Below are 25825 nucleotides of genomic sequence, written 5' to 3'. Positions count from 1 at the left end.
TGATGTGTGTTACTTGAATTTCCAGCATCTGCAGAATTCCTGTTGTTTGAGAACTAAAAGTATGTATCTTTGTCATGTTTTAGTAATAGATGATTCTACAAACTAAATGGAATACTGTAGCATTTACAATCTTCCACTTTTGGAGTATTGAAATATGTTCCTCAAGGGCAAAAAGCAAAATACGTTGAATGAAAACTTTTTACTGTGATGGAATTCGTTGTCTATTCATTGTTTATAAATAAGAAATCCATTATCAGTATTGTCATATAAATCCCTTGGCCATGAGTTGCAAAGTGCTAAGCACTTGATGTGCATAAATATTCCATATCCTGACAATACTAGGTCCCAGCCTTTTAATGCATGGAAACTTATCTGAACATTGTTTTTGATGCATTTTAAAAAATAATTGTACATTATCATCAGACAGTACAATAATGACTTAGTCTTTCCACGATTTTGTTTTCTTACAGCAAAAGTAGTACACTGTTCAATCTTTCAATTGAACGATTGTAACCATCTTTGTTTATTTCAAGGCTCTGAGCATTTCATAGTAATTATCTTGACTAAAACAAAAATTATGGCTGCTTCAACTTTTAAATCCCTTTATGTATACCCTACTGATCTGGAGAGCAATTTCTAACAGCTCCCTCCCCAAATAAAACATTGTAAGAAGGTTCCTTTGACAAGAATATTTTGATATAATCTTCTGCATTGACTTCGAGAAAATTACGTACAGAAAAAGTCAAAAAAAATTAGGAAGCGGCTTTGGATGGTGTTTCCAGTTTTAGGAAATTCAAGAAAAAAAAAGTATAATTTAGTTAATGTTAATTTATTAGTGAGATATAATAGAATGAGAAATAGTTGGTGAGATAAATCATTAAAAAAGCTCATTTCTTCAAGTCATAATGGAAACTGAGCATGTCCACATGAACACAGCTACTTTAAGTATGGTTCATAGCAGTAATCAATGTAATCGTCCTTCATTTTAAAATCAGACTTTAGTACATCACCATTTCCATCAGCCACAGCAGTTCCATTTAGCCTTTCCTCTCTGGTTACACCAATGTAGCTAAACACCAAAGAACAATTAGGTTCTTAGGAAATTAAATGATTACCTTCTTAGTTTGGTAAACAGGCAGGTACCTTTAAGCAAGTAATATTAAATTAGAAGTTCCATGTAAAAACAAAATGGGTGTTTTCAATTAATTAATGAAAAAAACTAAGCTCTACTCAACACTTTTGTCGTCTTTTACCCTCTTCTTAACAACCAATTTTTATCTCAGAGTACAGTTTAATGACATTAGTTCAAAACATTTTAGTCCCATTGGCATTTCTCAAATATCCTTGCATGGTTGGTTGTACGGACAGACTGAGCAGGACATAGGCCAGTTACAGCAGTCAAACAGATCTTATTCAATTTGTCGTAAGCTGCTTTAAGAGAAATGAAGTAGTATTATAGTGGTATCCACAGGTGCTGGCTTGGTTTGGTCCTCCATTATTTACTATTTTCCTCATGCTCCATCTCCAGAAGTGGGCATCAAATATCGGAACAGGAATAATTTGTTATCTGCTCCACCGCTTAACAGCAACTGGAAAAGGGGGAAAATTGGGAAAAAAAGTGGTTTAGTCTGTGAGGATGTGAATAGATCTTTCAGAACATCAGTTAGCCTTTCAGCATTATCATACTAAAAGACAATCAAACTCAGCAAAAAGCTTGTGTTAGTTGAGATATTAGCTATCTTGTTAAATGTTACCCAGATATTGGCTGTGAGGTCCAACTTACATCTGTCTCTTAAGAGTTTTCAGTGAGCAATTACAATCCACATCAAGCTAAACAAGTTGTATGGTGTTCCTTTTAAGATCATGCCCATTATCCCTCCCTGTTTGGATTTCTCTCACAATTTAAAATACATAAAAAAAAATTCTTCAGTTATCATTTAATAACTAGATACCTCATCCAAGCAATGAAAAAGGGGAAAGTGAGCTTCTATCTGCACCACCGACTGCTTTCACAAGATTAGGGGTGGGATAAAGTAAACTGGTAATAAGATATTTCCAGTTTATTCAATGCGTGCTTAAATCCCATTTTCGTAGACACCATGCCAAATATTAACAATTACATTGCTAACTAGTGGTTCCTAATGCAAGATATCAAATAACAATGAAATTACAGTTGACACACACAAAATGCTCCCCACACTGATGAATTACTTTATATAATTTGCAATTCCTTATTTCAATAATTCTGTATAGTATTACAAAGTCATAATAAAAGTTACCATAACAATCACAGCAACCTTACCCCAGTCTCTGTCCAGTCCACACAAAGTACTTTATCTTCATGTGCATCCATATCATATAATGGGGCCTTGCAACTAGAACAGAAAAGAGGTGAAACTATTTTTGTGCATCTCAAAGGGTAGGGTATGAACTTGTACAATGAAATGTGTTCCATCCGAAAGATTCTTTTTGTATAATTGCTAATGGAAGAGATTGGTTCGGAATTTTTGGATAAAGTTCAGGTTGGGCAGCAAATTAGAACTAGAGAAATGCTGAGATCAGGAACCCCCCAGGAGACATTAAGATAAATTGTACAAAAACTAGTATTGTAGTAACAGGATGATTAAATATAACTTGCTTTAAAAAAACACCTCACACCATTCAAATATACTCTTAACATTTTCTTATATTGTAAGGACTGGGATGGTTACTGCCACAAAGAAATTATATTTTGTTGATCTGGGAGAAGTTATTCATTTTTAAGTTTTTTCAGTAGTAGAAAGAGTGGGGAGATGAAACTATCGTGCTAATCAGCTTCGGCACATTTCCAACCACTATGAACAGATATGTTTCCAAGGTACCTTCGTGTGTCCCAAAGCTTGACCAGTTTGTCAAAAGAACCTGAAATCAACTGATATTCATTCGTGGGTGACCACTGGACTGCTGTTACCCATCCATTGTGTGATGTTAGAGAAAGCAAAACTAGAGATCCATCTGAAAGAGAACAAACAATTACTCATATTAAGTAAACTCTTTCAATTTAATATATCTAGAAAGACAAGGTCTAATACACTTACATTCCTTACATAGAATAATTTTGCTGGTCTGTAGCAGTAAATTGCTAAGAACCAGAAACATCACTGAATCCAAGTTCTTTGTGTAGTAGAATCAGGAACAAGAATAAGTAGATCATTCAATACAATCACAGCTGACCTTCTGTCTCAGACCCACTTTTCTGCATTAACAAGCTACCCTTCAATTCCACTGATGACCAAAAATCTCAATCTACTCAGCAACTGAGTCTCTATAATCCTCAAGGGTATGGAGATCCAAAGGTTTACTACTATCTGGAAGAAGAGACAAGTGACTGCCTGCGCTGAAATCTACTGGAGGGACTCAAAGGCTCAAGCAGCACCTGTGGTGGAAATGAATTGTTGATGTTTCAGTCATTGAATGGTATCCTGATATAACGTCACAAACTTCAAACTATTTTGGAATAGAACATGTTGCACTCAATCTGAGAGCTATGGTTTTATTGTCTTGCTGAATAACCCACAAACATATTCAACGTCCATGCAAGCATACTTTGTATAGTTAGTAGATCAACATCATGCATGACAACCCCCACTGTATATTACCTTTTGAGCGTGGGTCCCACAGTCTGATGTGCCTGTCTGTGCTGCCAGTGGCCAGCCTTTTACACAGAGGAGAATAAGAGATGCAGTTGAACACTTTATTCCCCGTCTGCAGAAGACAGAGAAGGAAAACAAGCTGTTTCAGAATGCACAGGAATAACACATCTCATCAGATACTTAGCATACCATATGTGATTTAGCTAGCTAGGAAGAGATGATCTATTCATTCTATTTTTACAATATGCCATAAATTGTCCAAATGAAAGGTGTTGGAAGAAGAAAAAAAAAGGATGAGAAGGATTTAACAACACACACAAGTAATTTTATTAACAAAAGTTACCTGTAATGGGCCACTGTATTAATGAAGAAAAATGCAACTAATGACTAATGCACAAACAGATGATGAAACAGTATTATTAACTTTCTCTGAAAGAAAAACCTGAGAGTTTAGCACAGGTATGGTCAAGATTTCACTCCAAAGAACAGCAAGGGAATCAAAACTGGTGGTTTTAATCATAAACATAAGAAGCTTCTCAGCATCTGCTGTAACTTTTAACTGAAAACTACCCCAAAGTGTGTGACTTACTCTGCTTTGTTTCAATAATGACGTACTAAATTAATTAAAAGCACCAAGAAAGAAGTGTTCTTCCATTTCCCAACACAAAAGATCTGATCCAGGCAGTTTAAGAACAAATTAGAATTCGTGTAAAATCCATATTGAGCAAGGGAGAAATATTGCACACAACTGAACCAAAGGCACACTATTATACACACTTGTACCGTTACCTGAGAAAATTAATTTGTTAGGCCGATTTAAGTACTTAATTCCAGAATTTAAGCTACTCACTCACCAGGGAACATTTCTGGGCTCCTGTCCCAGCATCCCATATCTTTATGGTGTGATCCCACGATGCACTACATAGTTCCTCAGTATCAGACCAGAGGACTGAAGAAACCGCTTCAGTGTGACCGGACAGTGTCATCATGGGAGTCTGTGGAAGGGGATATCCAATTTAACAAATCAAATATCCACCCAGTTTGACTTGCATTCCCAAAGACTTCCCTAATTAATTCTCCACTCACAACCATCTTCATTTTGATGAAGTGATCCTAAAATGGTAATTGTACATTTTTCTCCCTCCTTAAATTAAGATCTCAGCAGGTAAAGTAAGCAATGGAAGTCACATGGGCTCTATTCATGAACCCTGAAGTTTTTGTAACTTATGAGTGAAGTACTGCATGATAATAGTCACTAAGTTACATGTCAAGCAAACTGAAATTTCTAAAACTTGTTACATTTTTAAAAATGTTTGCTCAAATTTAACTTAAATAACTGAATCTGCTTTATGGCTGATTTTAATCCAATATGTAACCAGAAGGCTTTTGTGCTTTTAAACTAGCATTGTGCTCCATTTCAATTAATCTGAATGGTAAAGATACATGACAGCTAGATACTACGATATAGGGCAGACGGTAGTGTAGTAGTTAGATCAATCACTTTACAGCACTGCGATCACCGATTGGTATTCAATCAGTGATTGCTGGTGCTGTAAAACGATTGTCTGTAAGGTGTTTGTACATTTTCTCTATAACCACGTGTTTCCTCCCATTCTGAAATTCAGCAATTTGGAAACAATGACTAAGGTCAAAAATAAAGGCAATGAAGGTTATTCAAATATAAAGATCTTTAAAGATTCACTTTATTTGTCACACGTATATTGAAACAGTGAAATGCATTGTTTGTGTCAACTACCAACAAAATCCAAAGATTGCGCTGGGGACACCCCATGGGGCAAGTGCCCCCATGTTGCAACTCACTAACCCTCGTGAAATATGGAAGGAAACTGAAGCACCTAGGAGAAACCCATGGTCATGAGGTTTAATCTGGTTACATATCGGATTCAAATTGCCCATGAATTAGATTCAGATATTCAGGTCCAATTCAAACAATTTTAAAAATGTAACAAGTCAGCACATTACCAACAGTTCTCACACAGTGTAACTGTTTTGTTATATTGTATGCTTATGTTATATTTGGATGGTTCGCAATCTTATTATTTACTCCAAGGTTTATCAGCTGATCCAGCATCCCTGGATACACTGGCAAGAAGTGAGAGTAAAAGCAACAATGACAACTAGGAACCTGCCTTACCTTTCCAAATAAGAGCACCAGTTAGGAGATCAAGGCTAGCTAAAGGGCCATGAGGCGTTCAGGCTGCAGACAGCCACCCCCTGCAATTGCTGAAGTGAGACAGATGGTGCAACAGAGCAATCAATAATGATAGCAGCAAATCGAGTGGCTACATGGGGACAACCTGCTGGGACTAATTCCACTGCCAACTCAGCTAACCTTCCTGCATTTTAGAAGTAGAGTAATGCCAGCAAGATGATGTTAGATAAGCTGTCCTCATGTTACTGTCTCATTCAGCCAGTGCAGACCAGCTGGTCTGGCTCTGCCACCCAGGAATAGCACAAAGAGCTATCAGCTGCCACTTCAATTGGATGCCAGCCAACTCAAGTCAAGTCAAGTCAAATGTATTTATAAAGCACATTTAAAAACAACCGATGTGAGAAACAATATTGATTTTTGGAGAAAGGAAAAAGAATTCACTAGAGCTTTTATTTTCTTCACTGATCATTTGATAGTACCCATGTTATTAGTGTTTTTACCTGGAGCTTTAACACTTCTTGCAGATGACTTGTGCACTCTACCCCACACTACATCTTATCTTCCCAAGAGATTACATATACTTACTGTATGAAAACCACGTCATGGCTTAACTGACCTGACTGTTTTACATAAACTTAACCTATACAAACATTATTCTATTTTACAAAGCAGGATTTAAAAACTGTGTGTTATAATTTCAAGCAATGCAACCTCTTAAAGTGTGCAAACACCCATGTTTTACATGACAGCTATACATGAAAAGCACAGGAAAAATTTGATACAATTTGTGAATGGCATCTACCTGACTGTGTGGTATATTGCCCAGGTATGGCTTGGACACAAACATCAAGGCAAATCTAATCCAGTAATTACCATCCCAATGGTCTCAATTGCCAGCCAATGACTGAAGGGCTAATTGATAACATTATCAAGTGGCACTGAAGAACAATCTGCTCACAGAGGCTGTATGGGTTTCATCCTAGTCCAGGGGTTCCCAACCTTTGTTATGCCATGAACTAATACCATTAAGCAAGTGGACTCTAGGTTGGGAAACCCTGCCCTAGTCATCCACTACCTGTCCTCACTGCAGCCTCAGCCCAAACATGAACAGGGAGTCAAGAAGCCCTGGCTAACAGGAGTCAGTGTGAATCAGCCTATGGGGGAGGGGGGAACCTTAACCTAAACAAAATCAAACTTAGCAGAAGCTGATTGTGGTGGTTGAAGGTCAATCAACTTAGCCACAGGATATCTCTACATTGGTGTCCTTGACCCAACAATCTTCACTTCAGAGGTAAAGATGATTGCACAGTGTCCAGCACTATTCATGGACTTCTCAGATATTGAAACAATCCACATCCAAGTGCAGCAAAACCTGGACAATGCCCAAATTTTAGCTGATAGGTATCAAGTAACATTCATGCCATAAGAGTACCAGACAATGACAATAACTAACAGAAAGTCCAACTATCACCCTCTGACCTTCAATGGCATTTCCATCACTGAATTCCCCACTATTGATATTCTGGGAAGGGATGGGTTACCAATGCCCAGATCGTGGACTGGAATATCAATTTACATAATATGCTACAAGAGCAAAAGCCTTGCCACTATCTAACAAAACTCAAGTCAGGAATGCAGGGGAAAACTTTCCACTTGCCTGGATAAACACAGGTTCAACACTGAAGCAGCTCGACACCATACAGAACATAGTAACCCAACCGACAGATGCCCTATCAACAATCGTTCGCTCATTCCAATGCAAAGCAGGAGTTTGCACCAGCTACAGGATGCACTGCAGCAACTCACCAAAACTCCTTGGACAACAACTTCCAAATCTCCAAAATCTACCAGATAAAAGGACAAGGGCAGCAGAAGTATGGGACCATCCCACCTGGACGTTGCCCTCCAAACCATGTACCATTCTGACTTAGAAAAATATCACTATTCCTTCAACGTCGCTGGGTCTAAATCCGGAAAACCCTCCCTCACAGCAGCATTGGTACGTCCACACCTCTAGACTGCAGCAGATTAAGGCGGCAGCTCACAATCACCTTCACAAAGTCAGTTAGAGACAAGAAATTAAATGCTGGCACAGTCCGCGAAGTCCACATCCCTTTAATGAATAAAACAACAATGTCACTTTCTGTGAGAGTCCAAACATCATTCCCAATAGGTCACAACATAAACCAACTTACTCTTGTTAACCCCAGTTGTTCAGTCTTCTGTTTCTTCCTCGGTCGATCTTCGGACTCTTCCTCCATTTCTTCATCTTCATTGGGAACTAATAAAATACAAAGCCAGGATAATGAGGTGTTGGTGCAGCAGGGAACCGAGGTTTACACGTACAAACTACTTATATGAGAAACTAATAATTTTGATGTAACCTGTAAAACAGAAAGACCAACAGAAAGGGATATGTTGGATTACACAGTATGGCTGCAAATTTCAATTGTACTGGCAGTGGCACATAGAAGTGACCAATTCATCCCTGTAGCCAGGTTATGATGTACTGTCCTTCAGACACATGGTGGGGAGAAATAACACTAGCCATCCTGTGATGTGCTTACCCTACTTCCTAATATATGCAACTCCACCTGGAATTTTTCAAGAGCTCTTGGCTCCTAAGGACCATTATTATAATAACCCGTAAGTGTTACAAATGCATATTCTCACAAGAGTTTTGAGTAGCTCAAGTTCAATGAATGAGGTAGATAGAACAGTATTGAACAGCATCAGATTTTTAGACATATGGACAATTCAGTGGCCTAGAAAAGTTAAGGCAAACCCTGAAGCTTAATTGCACCAATATAGCATCAATTATACCATGACTCTATTTAGCACAAAATGTGTCTCTCAAGAAATACTGATTGTCAGCAACTTGTGTCCTTGCAAATGGCTAAGATTGATTGGAGAACAAAATAACAGAGTTCAGAAAGTGGCTGAAGTTGTTGGAAAATTTTGTGAAAAATACTTTGAATCCAAAGTACTGGATTTTTGAATCCAAAAATCATACAAAATTATCTAGTACCTGTTGACCAAATCTTCACCATCTTGTCCCAAGAGCCACTGCAAAACTAAAAAAAAAATGCAATATTAAATGAGATATGAAAATAAATATTCCACAAAACAGCGATTAACAAAAATACCACCATAATTATACTAACTGCAGGGTCATGAAAGGTTATTAAATCTATCATGCATATCCTGGTACAAATGTAGACTAAGAAGCCAACACATTTCTCAAAACAAAACTGATAATAGATATGAGCTCCATCTGTCATAGGCTTTGCACTTTGGTCATCTGTGCTCCACTTGCTCTGCAATTTTAACACTGAATTCTTCATTTTTTTAATACTATCTTGATGCACATATGTATGGAATGATCTGTCCAGATGCCATGTAAACAAACCATTTTCCACTCTACCGTGGTACATGTGACAATAATGTCTCTGTCTGGTAACAATTTCGATGTTAATTCTGGGCTATGAAGAAGTGGACAACCAAAGAGATGGGGAGAAAACAGCTTCCATCACATCCAGGAAGTGGTGATGCAAGAGGCTTACGATTTTAGTGGTCTGTGAACACTTGGAGACGTCAGCTACCAGCAAAGGACCATCTTCCCTGTGTTGGCTAGGGCAAGTCCAAACCCCATACCTCAGCAATGAGGTGACTACACTGCTCATCTCTGGCCTGCCCAAAACAGCTTCACAGTCAGCCTCCCTTGACTGAGTCATGAACCATGTATTACATCTACATAGGTTTATTATTCTCTTAGCTCCCTTACTTCAGGGAATACACTGTGATGCAAGTCTTCCTTTTTTTACTGACTTATCAACTCTCTCCACTTCCTTATACTTTTATAGAAAAAGTATTATCAAACCAAAATAATTTCAAGAAGAGATAAACTCACTTTAGTTTTGGAGTTGTCCACAGCAATCGATTCCACACTAGCAGCATGTCCTCGACAAGAATGCAATGCTTTTACTTTGTTCTTTTCACAGTTCCATTCCCATAAAATAACACTCTGGTCCTGCGATGCAGTGAGCAGCAAACTGCTGGGGCCACCTAACAGAAAGAATATGCATAACTTAAATAAATGAAGCCACACAGGAGAAGCATATGAACAGCAAATAGTCATCTAACTGCACACATAATAATCTGCTGGGCCGGTGCATAGCATAAATGAAAGTCAATCTGATAACAGTAACCACCTGATGGGCTTTGCCTCAAAAATAAACCAGCGTCAATCACACATAGAGCAGCAATTTTCTTTGAGCACAGCGACCAGTCATCAGTGGGCATGGTGGCATGATCTAACAACTGCTGGTGTGAAGAACGCAAAGGTAAGAAAATACCGCTTCTGTCCAATAGGCCATGAGTAACAAGACAGTTGTGTCCTGCTTTCATTAATGAGTGTACACTTGCTTTTGTTTTTAATAAATCTGTAATTGAACCTGGACCTTTGGGCTTATAGTCAAATTCTAACTATTTTGCATCTACAATGCCTTTGAACTTTTCTTTCCCTCACCAAGAGATGATATGCTCAGTTCCTTACAACAGCGCTGGAAGAGAACTGGAACACTAGCTCACAGACTGAAAAAATTAAAACTAGGTCAGCAGAGAGGCTCATCCCATATTCAAAATTAGTTCTTCAAAATGCCGAATTACAGGCAGCACACGCTGATTTTGACAGGAAAAATAATATATATTTTATTCTAATACATTTAATCATCTTGACAACATTCCTTCAAAATTTAATAACCTATTTGTCAACAGTACACAAGATACTGCCTTCACACTGATGTCTTGTTTTACACGAAATAAGGTGAGGGCAAACATTGACATGGTAACAAACTTGAATGCACTGGATGTATGTGTTTACATTCTAAAGGACAAGTGAAGGTAACATTATATATTACACTCCTAACTTTGAAGTACTTAGTGATGACAACGTGCGTAGTATAAGAAATAAGCTGAATGATCTTGTTGCACTTTTACAGACTGCCAGGTATGATACTGTGGCCATCACTAAATCGTGGCTGAAGGATGGTTGTAGTTGGGAGCCGAATGTCCAAGGCTGCTCATTATATCAGAGGGACAGGAAGGTAGGCAGAGGGGTGGTGTGGCTCTACTGGTAAAGAATGGCATCAAATCAGTAGGAAGATGTGACATAGGATCGGAAGATGTTGAATCCGCGTGGGTTGAGCTAAGAAACTGCAGGGGTAAAAGGACGTTGATGGCAGTTATATACAGGCCTCCCAACAGTGACTGGGAGGTGGACCACAGGTTACAACAAGAAATAGAAAGGCAAGTCAAAAGGGCAATGTTATGGTAGTCACGGGAGATTTTAACATGCAGGTTGATTGGGGAAATCAGGTTGGTAATGAATCTCAACAGAGTGAGTCTGTTGAATGCTTAAGAGATAGCTTTTTAGAGCAGTTTTTTTGTTGAACCTACTAGGGGATCAGTTATGCTGGATTGGGTGTTATGTAATGAACCAGAGGCCATTAGGGAGCTTAAGGTAAAAGAACCCATAGGAACCAGTGATCACAATATGATTGTGTTCAATTTCAAATTTGACAGGGAGAAAGTAAAGTCTGATGTAGCAGTATTTCAGTGGAATAAGGGAAATTACAGTGGTATGAGAGAGGAGCTGGCCAAAGTAGATTGGAAGGAGCTGCTGGCAGGGATGTCAGCAGAGCAGCAATGGCATGTGTTTCTGGGAAAAATGAGGAAGGTGCAGGACATGTGTATTCCAAAAATGAAGAAATACTCAAATGGTAAAATAGTACAACCATGGTTGACAAGAGAAGTCAAAGCTATTGTAAAAGCAAAAGATGATGGAATAGATGGCTTTGTTGCTAAGTTTGCAGATGATATGAAGATTGGTGGAGGAGCAGGTAGTGTTGAGGAAACAGGTAGGATGCAGAAGGACTTAGACAGATTAGGAAAATGGGCAAGAAAGTGGCAAATGAAATACAATGTTGGAAAATGCATGGTCATGCACTTTGGTAATAGAAATAAATGTGCAGACTATTTCTAAACAGGGAGAAAATCCAGGAATCTGAGATGCAGAGGGACTTGGGAATTCCTGTTCAGAACACCCTAAAGGTTAACTTGCAGATCAAGACGGTGGTGAGGAAGGCAAATGCTATGTTAGCATTCATTTCAAGAGGTCTAGAATACAAGAGCAAGGATGTAATGCTGAGGCTTTATAAAGCACTGGTGAGGCATCACCTTGAGTATTATGAATAGTTTTGGGCCCTTCATCTTAGAAAAGATGTGCTGGCATTGGAGAGGGTCCAAGGGAGGTTCACAAGGATGATTCCAGGAATGAAAGTGTTATCATACGAGGAATGTTTGATGGCTCTGGGTCTGTGCTCGTGGGAATTCACAAGGATGAGGGGGGATCTCATTGAAATCTTTCGAACGTTGAAAGACCCAGACAGAGTAGATGTGGAAAGGGTGTTTCCCACGGTAGGAGAATCTAGGACGAGAGGGCACAGCCTCAGGATAGAGGATCCAAAGCAGAGATGCAGAGAAACTTCTTCAGCCAAAGCGTGGTGAATTTGTGGAATCTGTTGCCACATGCAGCTGAGGAGGCCAGGTTGTTGGGAGAAAAAAGGAGGATCGGCCATGATTGAATGGCGGAGCAGACTCAATGGACCAGAAGGCCTAATTCTGCTACTATGTCTTACGGTCAATGTAAAATCTTATGTACTTCACAGATCCTAAACGTTATAAATAATTTAGCTAAACACATTTTGTTCTTAAATCTAGAGGAGTTCTAACAGCATAAGAAATGAAACTAAACATGCAATGACTATTCCTCATATTACCCTGTATAAATATAACCACAGGATTTGCAGGCTGGGCAGCTGCTCAGGTGCAGAAGTACAGAACTATATTCTGTTGCATTAAGAAATTTTACCAATCACAAAAAATGGGCATCTAAAATTTAAACCGTTAAAATATTTAACAGATCCACATGAGACTCCTAGTGAATTATACACAGCTAAAGATACCCTATTTAGAGTAAACGCAATATTCTAGCTTCATGACTGTGCTAAAAAAAAAAGAGAAAACCTGCAAACTGTAGTACACGCAGAAATAGGACAGAACTGGGTTGTAAATGCCTGTGACAAGACAATCAAAAACTCACTTTTCTTTATCCATGCCACATCTTTGACTACTTCAGTATGTCCGGAAAGAGCCACAAGTGGTCGACCATCTAATGTCCAGATACGAGCAGTTTTATCATATGAACCTGTGAGAATCCTGGGAGAACACAAATTAACCACATTAATACTTTAACTATTGCCACTGTACTACAGGCAAGGAACTGATAAAGGAAATGTCTCCAAGAAGTGATTATTACAGGTAAGTTATATATAAAAAAATTAACATCAAATTACTTGCACATGCTAACACAAATTATGGACTCTCCTCCCATTAGAAATGTTTCTGTAATAATAGTGCTCTTTTAAAGGGAGTACAGGAGAGCAGTCCAAAGAACATAAAGAACTGTGAATGGGTACCCAACCTTAGTCATTGTTTCTGCTAGATAAACTAAAGGGAGAAGGCCAAGTGAGACACCCTACTCCTGGAAGATGAGTATGTACCCATCTCTACTGGAAGATAACAAATGCCACCAAAATTGGGCAACACGAGGAGGGCTACAGTTTTTCTGGAGAAGTTTGTGGGTTCTTGGCCAGTCCAAGGCTGCAGGATTCTCAGCAATTGACAGCTGGAAGTGGTTCCTGAAGTAAGCAAACCACAGGTATCAGCAGGTGGCCTCAGTCTGGGAGAGAACGAGAAACAGGCAGTTACAGATCAGAGTTCACAGGGGCAGACTGAGTGTGGAAATCGAGAGGGGAAGTAAAGGGAATTGCTTGACATAAAAATGGTATGTGAAGGGGGAACTGAGATGGGTTGAGAGACTGCAAGAGGTGGTGAGATTGAGTGAGGCGATCAGGAAGAGGAGAATAAGGGAAGAGTTCAAGGCAAAGAGGACAAGAGAGGGGATCAGGGTGGGTGGTTGCTAAGGAACATGGATGCAAGATTGTGGGTGATCGAGTATATCTGTGTCTATTATGAGCTAGTTGTCCTATGAGGTCAATGCCTTGGACCTCCTTGCCATTGGGCATCGTCAAGATGTGCGATAGTTCATGTGCAATTGCAATGTGCTTTTAAAAAGAAATCATGTCCAGATAGTTCCTACTTCTCAGTGGAAACAAGTCATTCTCAATCTCAAGGGAATGTGCAAGAAGGAACCAACAGTCCATAAGGTTTTCTACAGTACATAAAGAAAAAAATAAACAAAAAGTACAGAATCATCAATTCAAAAATTATCCAATTGGTACTGGTCAATTTAAAATCGAAGAGAATCTTTTCCAAAATATTTGTCAAGAAAGCAATTTTGATCGATCATTGTTTTTATATGCACTAGGAGTCAATGATTGCACTATATTGCAAGAGACACACTAAACTATGAACACGAGGAATTCTGCAGATGCTGGAAATTCAAGCAACACACATCAAAGTTGCTGGTGAACGTGGCAGGCCAGGCAGCATCTCTAGGAAGAGGTACAGTCGACATTTCAGGCTGAGATCCTTCGTCAGGACCAACTGAAGGAAGAGCTAGCAAGAGATTTAAAAGTGGGAGGGGGAGGGGGAGATCCAAAATGATAGGAGAAGACAGGAGGTGGAGGGATGGAGCCAAGAGCTGGACAGGTGATTGGCAAAAGGGATATGAGAGGATCATGGGACAGGAGGCTCAGGGAGATTCCACGTCCCATTCCCATTACATATTTTGATTCCACGTCCCATTCCCATTCTGACGTGTCTGTCCACGGCCTCCTCTGCTGTGGAGATGGGGCCGCACTGAGGTTGGAGGAATGGCACCTTGTGTTCCATCTGGGTAGCCTCCGGCCTGATGGCGTGGACATTGACTTCTCTGGTTTCCGCTGGTACCCCGCCTCCCCCTCGTACCCCATCCGTTATTTATATACACACACTTTCTCTCACTCTCCTTTTTCTCCCTCTGTCCCTCTCACTATACCCCTTGCCCATCCTCTGGGCTTTCCCCCCCCTCCCCCTTTTCCTTCTCCCTGAGCCTCCTGTCCCATGATCCTCTCATATCCCTTTTGCCAATCACCTGTCCAGCTCTTGGCTCCATCCCTCCCCCTCCTGTCCTCTATCATTTTGGATCTCCCCCTTCCCCTCCAACTTTTAAATCTCTTGCTAGCTCTTTCTTCAGTTGGTCCTGACGAAGAGTCTCCGCCTGAAACGTCGACTGTACCTCTTCCTAGAGATGCTGCCTGGCCTGCTGCGTTCACCAATAACTTTGATGTGTGTCACTAAACTATGATAATTTTTTTCAAAATGCTCGACTAAAATGACAAAAGCACTCATGGAATTGAGCAGTTGCTGACTCTAGCTTGAAGTTAAAAAAAAAAATTGTTTGTATCTTCTGCATCTTGTGTTAGAACCATTTTTTGCCAGCCATTTGAATGCCAAACAGTTTTAATCTTCCCTTTTCTTACCAATCAACTTGTGCCTCCACGGCACTGACCCAGTCATCATGGAAGAAACACTCTTCTGGCTGAGGAGCACTGTATCGTTCTACATATTCAATCTCAACCACCTCTTCCTAGTACAGTAAGAAAAAGCATCAGTGTTCTTTACTTCAATTTAGTCAACAAAAGAAAAAAAAACATATCCTTCAAACATCAATTTTGGTTTCAATTTTACCCTGTAATTCTATCGATAATGATCACTGCATTACTAAGGTTCATCAATATCTTATGTGATGACTTACTGTTGAAATGTTCTCCAATTCCATGTGTTTACCCAATGGCACCCGTAGGAACTGGCCTTTGATGAGGAAATCAAAGTCTGCATGCTTGTGATTAACTGCAAGGCAAGAGATAACTGTAATTTACTTTCCAGATTCTAGCAGAAAACATACACTCATCATGCCTAATACCAGTACAATGCTACGAATTGTCGCTACATATTATTCAGCTCTAATCTCACATGGAGAATCACACAAGTCACACTTGTGGAGTTCGTTGAAGTTAAGTGGAAGCCCTTGAGGCATAATCCCTTTCCTCCTATGCCTCTCGTGAACTGTATATACTGTAGCATGGCCAAGTACACTGTAACGTTTTGTTCCGTTTTCTCAACCTAACTCTCTAAACATTTTCTTCACATTTTCCATTCCATTCCTCACAGAAATCTGAGAAATTTATCTGGTACCTTTTCAATATCAGATGTTAAGCAGAGTTAAATGTGATTTCTCCTTGGTATATGCTAAAATAATATGGAAGTCTGTAAGACAAAATGGTTTTAGCTTGGAGGAAGTACAAGAGAACCAGTTCACAACTAAGTTTTGAAAAACATTTGTCTGCACTAGAGTTCATAAGAGATAATAGGGTGCAGCAGGGATGGAAAAGTACTAGTGTAAGGGGTTTTGAAGGGTATAAAAAGTGACGTTTTAAAAGTGGGAGAGTTTTGTCTTAGGCTAGGTCACAGTCGATGCTTGTGCTAAGAAGATAGGGGCAAGTACATCAAGTTAGTTAGAGAGAGAGAAAACAGTTTGTGTGTAAGATTGCTACATCTGTAGCTCCCATCTGACATTACAGAGATTGGCTTGCTTTGTGGATGGTGATTATTATTTTGATTTCTGTACTGCTACTACTGTATACTTAAAAACGCAAATACCAGGAAATCTGCAGATGCAGGAAATTCAAGCAACACACACAAAATGCTGGTGGAACGCAGCAGGCCAGACAGCATCCATAGGAAGCAGCGCAGTCGACGTTTTGGGCCGAGACCCTTCATCAGGACTAACTGAAAGAAAAGATAGTAATATTCCGTCTGGGTAGCCTCCAACCTGATGGCATGAACATTGACTTCTCTAACTTCTGTTAACGCCCCTCGCCCCCTTCTTACTCTACCCGTCACTTATTTATTTATTAATTATTTTTTCCTTTTTCTCTCTCTGTCCCTCTCACGATAACTCCTTGCCTGTTCTCCATCTTCCTCTGGGCTCCCCTCTCCCTTCCTTTCTCCCTAGGCCTCCTGTCCCATGATCCTCCCCCTTCTCCAGCCTTGTAACCCTTTTGCCAATCAATTTTCCAGCTCTTAGCTGTATCCCTCCCCCTACTGTCTTCTCCTATCATTTCGGATCTTTCCACCCCACCCCACCTTTCAAATCTCTTACTATTTCTTCTTTCAGTTAGTCCTGACGAAGAGTCTCGGCCCGAAACGTTGACTGTGCTTCTTCCTATAGATGCTGTCTAGCCTGCTGTGTTCCACCAGCATTTTGTGTGCATAACTACTGTATACTTTTTGTTTTCCTTTCTGTAGTGCACTTGTGCCAGTTCTAATAAAGGGTTTTCTTGTGGCCCTGAACACACGTGCAGTGTCTCTGTTGTTAGCAAACACTGAGCTAAATGAAAAAAGAACACATAACGGATTTTAAAATAATTTTCTATACATCAGAACAGCTGCATATCCACTGTAATTGCATATCAAAGGACTAGCACCTTCTACAAATAAGCAAAGGATTCAAATCCAGACAGAATACATTTTCACACCATTTCATGGAAAAAGACTTTGGATTATTGAACTGTACAACACAAGAACAGGCCTTTCAGCCCACATCTGTGCAGAATACCTCTATTCAGTCTCCAACAGGCCATTGAGCTTCCACCTATTTCTCACTTCCTACTGATTTAATTCTCAATCCCATTCTTGATTCTGACTTCTATATTTGACCCCTACTTTGCTCCAAGGATGCCCAGCAGAAATTTGAGCAACCCCACTATTGCTGCCTGACCCACTGACTGCCTCTAGCAATGTTTTTATTTAGAGTACTGATCTCCACAAGTGCTGGTTGACAGACACCAATTAGAACAAATGCCCAAAATTTGTGTACAGCTTAAACTCACCATGTTTAGCTTCTAGTAGCTTATTGATGATTTTACTGAGGTCAGGAACTTCAGATGCAGCTGGCACAGAAAATGGTATGTCATCTACTTCATATCTGTAAGCAAGAAAACATAGCAGAAAGTCACAATCATTTTTAATTATAGACTCCCTCACATTTTGATCCCTAAAAACAAAGACAAATACTAAGGAATGTTGAGGACATTGGGGATTAAGTCCACAATCCCTAAAATGTAGGAATACAAAGAGATAGGGTGGTGAAGAATCCACATAGCCCACTTGCCTCCATACATTGGTGACGGTGTAGAAGAGATTCAACAGGATGCTCCCTGGATTGGAGGACTTTAAAATGGGGAAAGATTGGATGAACTAGGTTTGTTATCCCTGGACCAAAGGAAGCTGACAGGTTATCCAATGGAAATACACAAAATTCTAAGGAGCATAAGCAGTATCTTTTTCCCAGGGCAAGGATATCAAAATCCAGAGGACATAAATTTAATGTAAGAGAAAGTGATTTGAGGGGAAAGGTTTTTATTTAATAGTGAATGATTGTTATCTGGAATTGGCTATAAAGAAGCCAGCAGAGTCAAGATACAATCAGTGTGTTTATAGTTAGAGATCAGCTTTATTTATCACACATACATTGAAACATACAGTAAAATGCGTTGTTTGCAACAATGACCAACACAGACCAAAGATGTACTGGGGAGCAACCTGCAAGTGTCATGCTTCTGCACTAACAGAGCATGTCCACAAATTACTAACCCTAACCCATAGGTATTTTGGGAAGAAATCCACCGGGAGGAAATTCATGGGGAGAACGGACAAACTCCTTACAGAGTGTGGCTGGAATTGCACCCTGCTCTTCCAATCACTGGCACTGTAAAATGTGTTACACTAACTGCTACACTACCTTGCCATCCCTAGTGTTTAAGGGATACTGACTGATAACTCAAAACTCTCACCCACTGTGACACCCACAAGTGAGCAAGGCACACAATCAATTATACAAACAATTGTACTGACAGCTAAAGGCACCAATGAAATTCCACTACAACACACACAAAATGCTGGAGAAACTCAGCAAATCAGGCAGCAACAACGGAGGGGGATAAACAGTCAATATTTCAAGCTGAGACACTTTATCAGGACTGGAAAGACTGCGTCCCGAATCGTTGACTATTTATTCCCCACCATAGATCCTGTCTGACCTGTGGAGTTCCTCCAGCAGTCTGAGTGTTACTCAAAATTTCCAGTATCTGCAGAATCCCATGAGTCAATGACATTCCACTAATGAGATTCTTCTTGTAATGATCTATTTCACTAAATTATCAAACAGTACAGTATGGGCAGTGATCATTTGACACAGAATCTGTCTCACTCCCCCGGTCTTATTTTATTCCCATTTTTTTTCACCTTCCAAGTACTGATCCAATTTAAATAAGTAAACAGTGCTCTCATTACCAACTCAATTTATGAGTTATTGGTTTCAACATCTCTAATTAGGAGGATTTAAAAAAAAACAACGCATCTTAGCCTCTCCGCTCTTATGAAATCAAACGCTTCTCATTTCGTGCCTCCATATATTTGGATCAGGGTGGGAGGAGCGGAGTGCGGAGTTGGAGGATGTAGACGAAGGAGAACATATAACTGATGGGAAAGCCAGGGGAAACTGGGGAGGGGGACGGTGCTGTGGTGAGGTGGGTAAGGACCAGAAGCAACACTGGGGTCGAATGGAGGGGATGAGGGCACACCGGGAATGGAGGAACACTGGGAGTTAGGGGGTCCGGGGACTGGAGCATGAAAGGGTGAGAAGAGGGGAGAGGGCACAGGAACATAGACCAGAGCAGCAGCGGGTACCAGGTGGCTCGGGGCCTGATAACCAGTCAGAGCAGCCAGGCCGCCGGTGCTGGGTCATGTCGGAGAGGGGCCTGGATGTTGGGGAGAAGGGCGTGCGGGGGTCTCCTCACCTCTTGTCATCAGTGTGGAACCGCACCTGCACCTGAGCCATGGCGGAGCAAGCGTGAGACCCGCTAACGCATGCGCATTGACCGCCGGTGTCACAGACCATCGGCTGCACGTGGTGCGCCAGGCACAGCCAGTCGAGCGCCGAGCCATCCGGCGCCCCTCCATTGGTCGAGTCTGAGAGGGTCCGCGTCCGACGGAGAGTGCGGCAGTGAGCGGTGTCTCGGGTCCCCGAACGGGGTGGCAGAGCGGAGAGAGCAGCCCATCCAAATCTACAAGGTGTACAAGGACTGGCGGAAGGCCAACAGCCTGTGGAAAGCAGGGGGGCGAGGTGGCATCTCCAGCAGCAACTGGGGAGGGGCGGCTCCACACCGGTTGAGGGAGGAGGAGGCAGTTGGGGTGCAGGGATAGCCTAGTTTCACACTATTCACATAGATACTGACCTGGTCACCGAACCTAGAGAGAAAGGTAATTCAACGGATATGCACATTTAACGTTCATTGGCAGGAAACTATCAGTTCGTCGTTAAAGGCTGTTGTATTTTGTGCCGAAATTCACGATCGACCATGGGGGTGAAAGTGACCGGAGGCAACGCGCAACAACCGACCAAAAGCAGGATATTCACAATGTCCTTTTTACCCCATTGAAAAGGGAGTTATAACAGCGCGTACTGTGGTAGTGTGCTTGCGGTGAAATGTTGCATAATTCGATTATTGCGAACAAATTATGTTATTAAGAAGCAAAGCAAATGTTTTGCCTCCCAGGTCCGAAAGGATTTATTACCACAGCCACCAGAAGAACTGCCTGCTTATTTTTTTTTATATGGCGACAGATTATCTAATAAAGGAAACAAGAAAATTCTTCCAATTCGCTTGTAATATTTCACCGTATCAGTGGAAGCATCTCGCTTTTTGCGAAGATAGCGATGAAACTGCAGAAAACATTTAATGTTAGATGGATTACAGAATATTCTGCAAACGATGCTGAAACAATTTTCCACATCATTTTGAAAGCCAACTGTGCATCACAGATCACACGCAAGTCTTGCAAACATGCAGATGATCGGCTGTCAGTTGTTATAATATTTATAAAATACATTGCCATGTTTCTATGTCCACAGCACATATACAAGAAATCTTTTTTTTTGAGAGTTTGTAGATATCTGATGGAAAGAGCTGCTAGACTTCCAATCTATGCAGCTGTTCGTCAGCTTTAGAGAAGTTGGCCAACAACTACAACCGATTTCAAGTCATTGTGTGAATCTTGTCCAATAGCACTAAAGAACACATTCACAGTAGATAGAGATTATATATGCATCATAGAAATCTACACACCTTTTCTACAGTGCTTCTTCAATTTTGATAAATTTGTAAAAAAAAAGTTGAAAGAATCGAAAATTACACATCTCAGATGTATTTGCCACTTTAGGATAAAGATGTTCAACAGGAAAGAGGAATGTCTTCTTGGCTTTTGAGCCAACACCTGATGTAAAATTACCACCAGCAGCACAACAAAAAAGTTAACTTCATGAAGTGTTACTACTTTCTTTTGTACATTGATAAATCCTTTGATTTCTCTGCTGACAATGTGATGTGGCTGAAATCAATTGGCCTCTGATAAGTGAACTGCAAATTTGCATAAGTTTTGAATTGCCTTGCAAAGGTTTTTCACTTAAAGATCAGGAGTTCAAAGTAAATTATCGAAGTACATAAATGTCACCATGTACATCCCTGAGATTCATTTTCTTGCAGGCATACTCAATAAATCTATAATAGAATAATAGCTATAATAGAATCAGTGAAAGTCTGCATCAACTTGACTTCAACCAATGTGCACAAGACAAGTACAGAAATAAAGAATAGAAAAAAATAAACAAGCAATAAATATCAAGAACATGAGATAAAAAGTCCTTGAAAGTGAGTCCATGGGTAGTGGGAACATTTCAATGATGGGGCAAGTTAAGTCATCCCGTTTGGTTCAAGAGCCTGATAGTTGAGGGGTATTAGCTGTTCCTGAACCTGGTGGTGTGAGCCCTGAAGCTCCTGTATCTTCTTCCTGATGGCAGCAGGGAGAAGAGAGCATGTCCTGGATGACGGGAGCTCTCTGATGATTGATGCTGCTTTCCTGCGACATTTCGTGTGGATGTACACAATGGTGGACTGGGCCATGTACTCTATTATTTGTAGGATTTTCCGTTCAAGGGCATTGGTGTTCCCATACTAGGCTGTGATGCTGCCAGTCAATATACTCACTACACATCTGTAAAAGCTTGTCAAGAGTGTTAGATGTCATGCAAAATCTTTGCAAACTCCTAAAGGAAGTTGAGGTGCTGCTGTGCTTTCCTCATAATTGCACTTACATTCTGGGCCCAGGACAGGTCTTCTGAAATAATAACACCAAGGAATTTAAAGTTGCTGGTCCTCTCCACCTCTGACCCTTTGATGAGGACTGGATCGTGGACCTCTGGTTTTCTTCTCCTGAAGTCAATAAACAGTTCCGTGGTGTTGCTGATATTGAGAAAGAGGTTGTTGTTATGGCACCATTCAGCCAGATTTTCAGTCTCCCTCTATGCTGATTCATCACCTATGACAGTGGTGTCCATCAGCAAATTTGAATTCAGCATCGGAGCTGTTCTTAGCCACACGGTCATAAATTTAAAGCAAGTAGAGCAGGGGGCTAAGCACACAGCCTTGTGGTACACCTGTGTTGATGGAGATCATGGAGGAGATGTTGCCAATCTGAACTGCCTGGAGTCTGCAAGTGAGAAAATCCAGGATCTAATTACACAAGTTATTGAGGCCTAAGTCTTGAAGCTTATTGATTCATTTTGAGGAGATGATATAATTGAATACTGAGCCGTAGTCAATAAGGAGCATCCTGAAGTATGCATCTTTGCTGTCCCCATGTTCCAAGATTGAGTGAAGAACCAATGAGATGACATCAGCTGTGGACCTTTTGCTACCGTAGGCAAATTGGAATGGATCCAAGTCACTTCTCAAACAGGAGTTAATATATTTGATCATGTAACTTTCTTGCTCATCTAACTTGAATGCCTGATTTGGCCTATAGTAAATTATGGATCTCATGGTTCATCCAAGGCTCCGAGCTGGTGAAGACGCTGAATGATCTTGTGGGGACACACTCTTACAAAAATCAGCAAAACATACCCTAACAAATACAGTCAATTATCCCCTTTGCTTCAAGAGCCTGATGGCTGAGGGGCAATAACTGTTCCTGAGCCTGGTGGTGAGTCCTGAGGCTTCCTGGAGGACAACAAACAAATAGCAAATCTGGGCCCACTACCAGCATAAATCACTTTTGTGCAAGTGATACATTTCCAGTATGCTAATGCATTAAATGATGTCATTTGTCATGTAATGCAATTTTAAGCATTGCAACATGAGAACTAGTTGTTTTGCAAAATGTACCAAACACTTGCAAAATCAATCAGTTTTTAATAATGCTGTGTTCTTTACAAGGACAATCACACTCTGTCATGGAACTTACACCATTTGTTGCACAGGAAATTGATCATTCTGAAACACTCCTAATCAGCATTAAGGCTCTGATTATGCACTTGTTGCCATTCCCGAATCTGGAAGTTTAAAATGGGCACTTCCTTTGTACTCTTGCCAGAAGACAAGAATGTCCTGTTAACAAAAAGCAAGATAAATCCAGTCTACTCAAATTCATCAGCGGTGAAGGAAGATGCCAACCAGAATACAATCAATTTTCTCTCCAATAATATGCTCACCTTGCCTGGTTTGGGTTCCGGCAAAACCATCCAGCCTGGGATCTCGTCACAGCTTTGGTCGCAATGTGAACCAAACAGCTGAAATTCCAGAGATGAGGAGATTGCAACTGTCAAATATTGTCATGGTGTGAGGAGCAAAGGGTGGCATCAGAGCCCTGTTAAAACCTTAAGTGGATGTCAAGAGGAGAATACCAGGTAGTTCGGTTCATACTTGCACAATGAAAAATAGTTGAGATTGCTGTCCACCATTTCATTCCCACTACTTTACTACACGGGTTCCTCTGGAGGGTGTTCAAGGCTCAATCTTCTACATTCATTCAAAAATTTCCTTTCATCATAACACAGAAACTTAGAAAAACTACAGCACAATACAGGCCCTTCAGCCCACAAAGCTGTGCCGAACATGTCCTTACCTTAGAAATTACCTAGGGTTACTCATAGCCCTCTATTTTTCTGAGCTCCATGTACCTGTCTTAAAAGGCCCTATCGTATCTGTCTCTACCACCATCACCGGCAGCCCATTCCACACACTCACCACTCTCTGCATAAAAAATTTATCTCTGACATCTCCTCTGTACCTACTTCCAGGTACCTTAAAGCTGTGCCCTCTTTTGCTAGCAATTCCAGCCTGGGAAAAGGCCTCTGGCAATCCACACGATCAATGCCTATCATTTTAATGACCTCAGGTCACCTCTCATCCTCTGTCGCTCCAAGGAAAAAAGGCCGAGTTCACTCAACCTGTTCTCATAAGGCATGCTCCCCAATCCAGGCAACATCCTTGTAAATCTCCTCTGCACCCTTTCTATGGTTTCCACATCCTTCCTGTAGTGAGGCAACCAGAACTGAGCACAGTACTCCAAGTGTGGTCTGACCAGGGTCCCATAAAGCTGCAACATTACCTCTCGGCTCCTAAACTCAATCCCATGATTGATGAAGGCCAATACACCGTATGCTTTCTTAACCACAGAGTCAACCTGCGCAGCAGCTTTGAGTGTCCTATGGACTCAAACCCCAAGATCCCTCTGATCAACAACACTGCTAACAGTCTTACCATTAATATTATATTCTGTCATATTTGACCTATCAAAATGAACCATCTCACACTTATCTGGGTTGAACTCCATCTGCCACTTCTCAGCCCAGTTTTGTATCCTATCAATGTCCCGCTGTAACCTCTGACAGCCTTTCACACTATTCACAACACCCCCAACCTTTGTGTCGTTAGTAAATTTACTAACCCATCCCTCCACTTCCTCATCAAGGTCATTTATAAAAATCACGAGTAGGGGTCCCAGAACAGTTCCCTGAGGCACACCACTGGTCACCGAGCTGCATGCAGAATATGACCTGTCTACAAACACTGTTTTCTGTGGGCAAGCCAATTCTGGATCCATAAAGCAATTTCCCCTTGGATCCCATGCCTCCTTACTTTCTCAATAAGCCTTGCATGGGGTACCTTGTCAAATGCCTTGCTGAAATCCATATACATTACATCTACTACTCTACCTTCATCAATGTATTTAGTCATATCCTCAAACAATTCAGTCAGGCTCATAAGGCACAACCTGCCTTTCACAAAGCCATGCTGACTATTCCTAATCATATTCTGCCTCTCCAAATGTTCATCAATCCTGCTTCTCAGGATCTTTTCCATCAACTTACCAACCACTGAAGTAAGATTCACTGGTCTATAATTTCCTGGGCTATCTCTACCCTCTTTCTTGAATAATGGAACAACATCCACAACCCTCCAATCCTCCGGAACCTCTCCCGTCGGCATTGATGATGCAAACATCGTCAGAGGCTCAGCAACCTCTTCCCTCACCTCCCACAGTAACCTGGGGTGCATTTCATCTAGTCCCTGTGACTTATTCAACTTGATGCTTTCCAAAAGCTCCAGCACATCCTCTTTCTTAATATCTACGTGCTTAAGCTCATGTGTATATCCATTAATAAGACTATACATGATAGCAGAATTAGACCATTCATCCCAACAAATCTGCTGCGCCATTTCAACATGGCTGATCTATTTTTCCTCTCAACCGCATTCTCCTGCCTTCTCCCAGTAACCTTTTGCACCAAAGCTAATCAAGAACCTATCAACTGCCGTTTTAAATACACCAAATGACCTGATCTCCACAGGCGCCAGTGGCAACAAATTCCAGATTCTTCACCCACTAGCTAAAGAAATTCCTCCTCATCTCTGTTCTAAATAGGACGTTCCTCTATTCTGAGGCTGTACCCTTTGGTCCTAGACTCCCCCACTATAGGAAACATTGTCTCCACATCCACTCAAACCAGGCCTTTTAATGTTCAATAGGTTTCAATGAGATTCTCCCACCACCA

The 25825-nt window shown here is 40.9% G+C and overlaps 1 protein-coding gene across 2 annotated transcripts; it reads right to left on the bottom strand.

The window, feature by feature from the left end:
* Positions 1-339: 339 nt before the first annotated feature.
* Positions 340-20373, bottom strand: wdr12 (WD repeat domain 12). 2 transcript variants are annotated; one of them, XM_072261520.1, is made up of 13 exons: positions 20169-20373; positions 17763-17857; positions 15626-15720; positions 15351-15457; positions 12968-13083; positions 9716-9870; positions 8834-8879; positions 8001-8086; positions 4487-4627; positions 3639-3744; positions 2862-2994; positions 2303-2375; positions 340-1589 (listed from the first exon to the last, which is right to left on the bottom strand). In XM_072261520.1, the coding sequence occupies exons 1-13, from the start codon at positions 20213-20215 to the stop codon at positions 1512-1514; spliced, it is 1278 nt and encodes a 425-aa protein (XP_072117621.1). In that variant the 5' UTR covers positions 20216-20373; the 3' UTR covers positions 340-1511. The 2 variants fall into 2 exon arrangements, with proteins under 2 accessions (XP_072117621.1, XP_072117620.1); XM_072261519.1 differs by lacking the exon at positions 20169-20373 and adding an exon at positions 19731-19863.
* Positions 20374-25825: the final 5452 nt, after the last annotated feature.

The sequence above is a fragment of the Mobula birostris genome, chromosome 6, assembly GCF_030028105.1.
Source record: "Mobula birostris isolate sMobBir1 chromosome 6, sMobBir1.hap1, whole genome shotgun sequence".
Classification (NCBI taxonomy): Eukaryota; Metazoa; Chordata; class Chondrichthyes; order Myliobatiformes; family Myliobatidae; genus Mobula; species Mobula birostris.
Note: the sequence above shows the minus strand (reverse complement) of the source record. Positions and strands in the feature narration are given on the sequence as shown.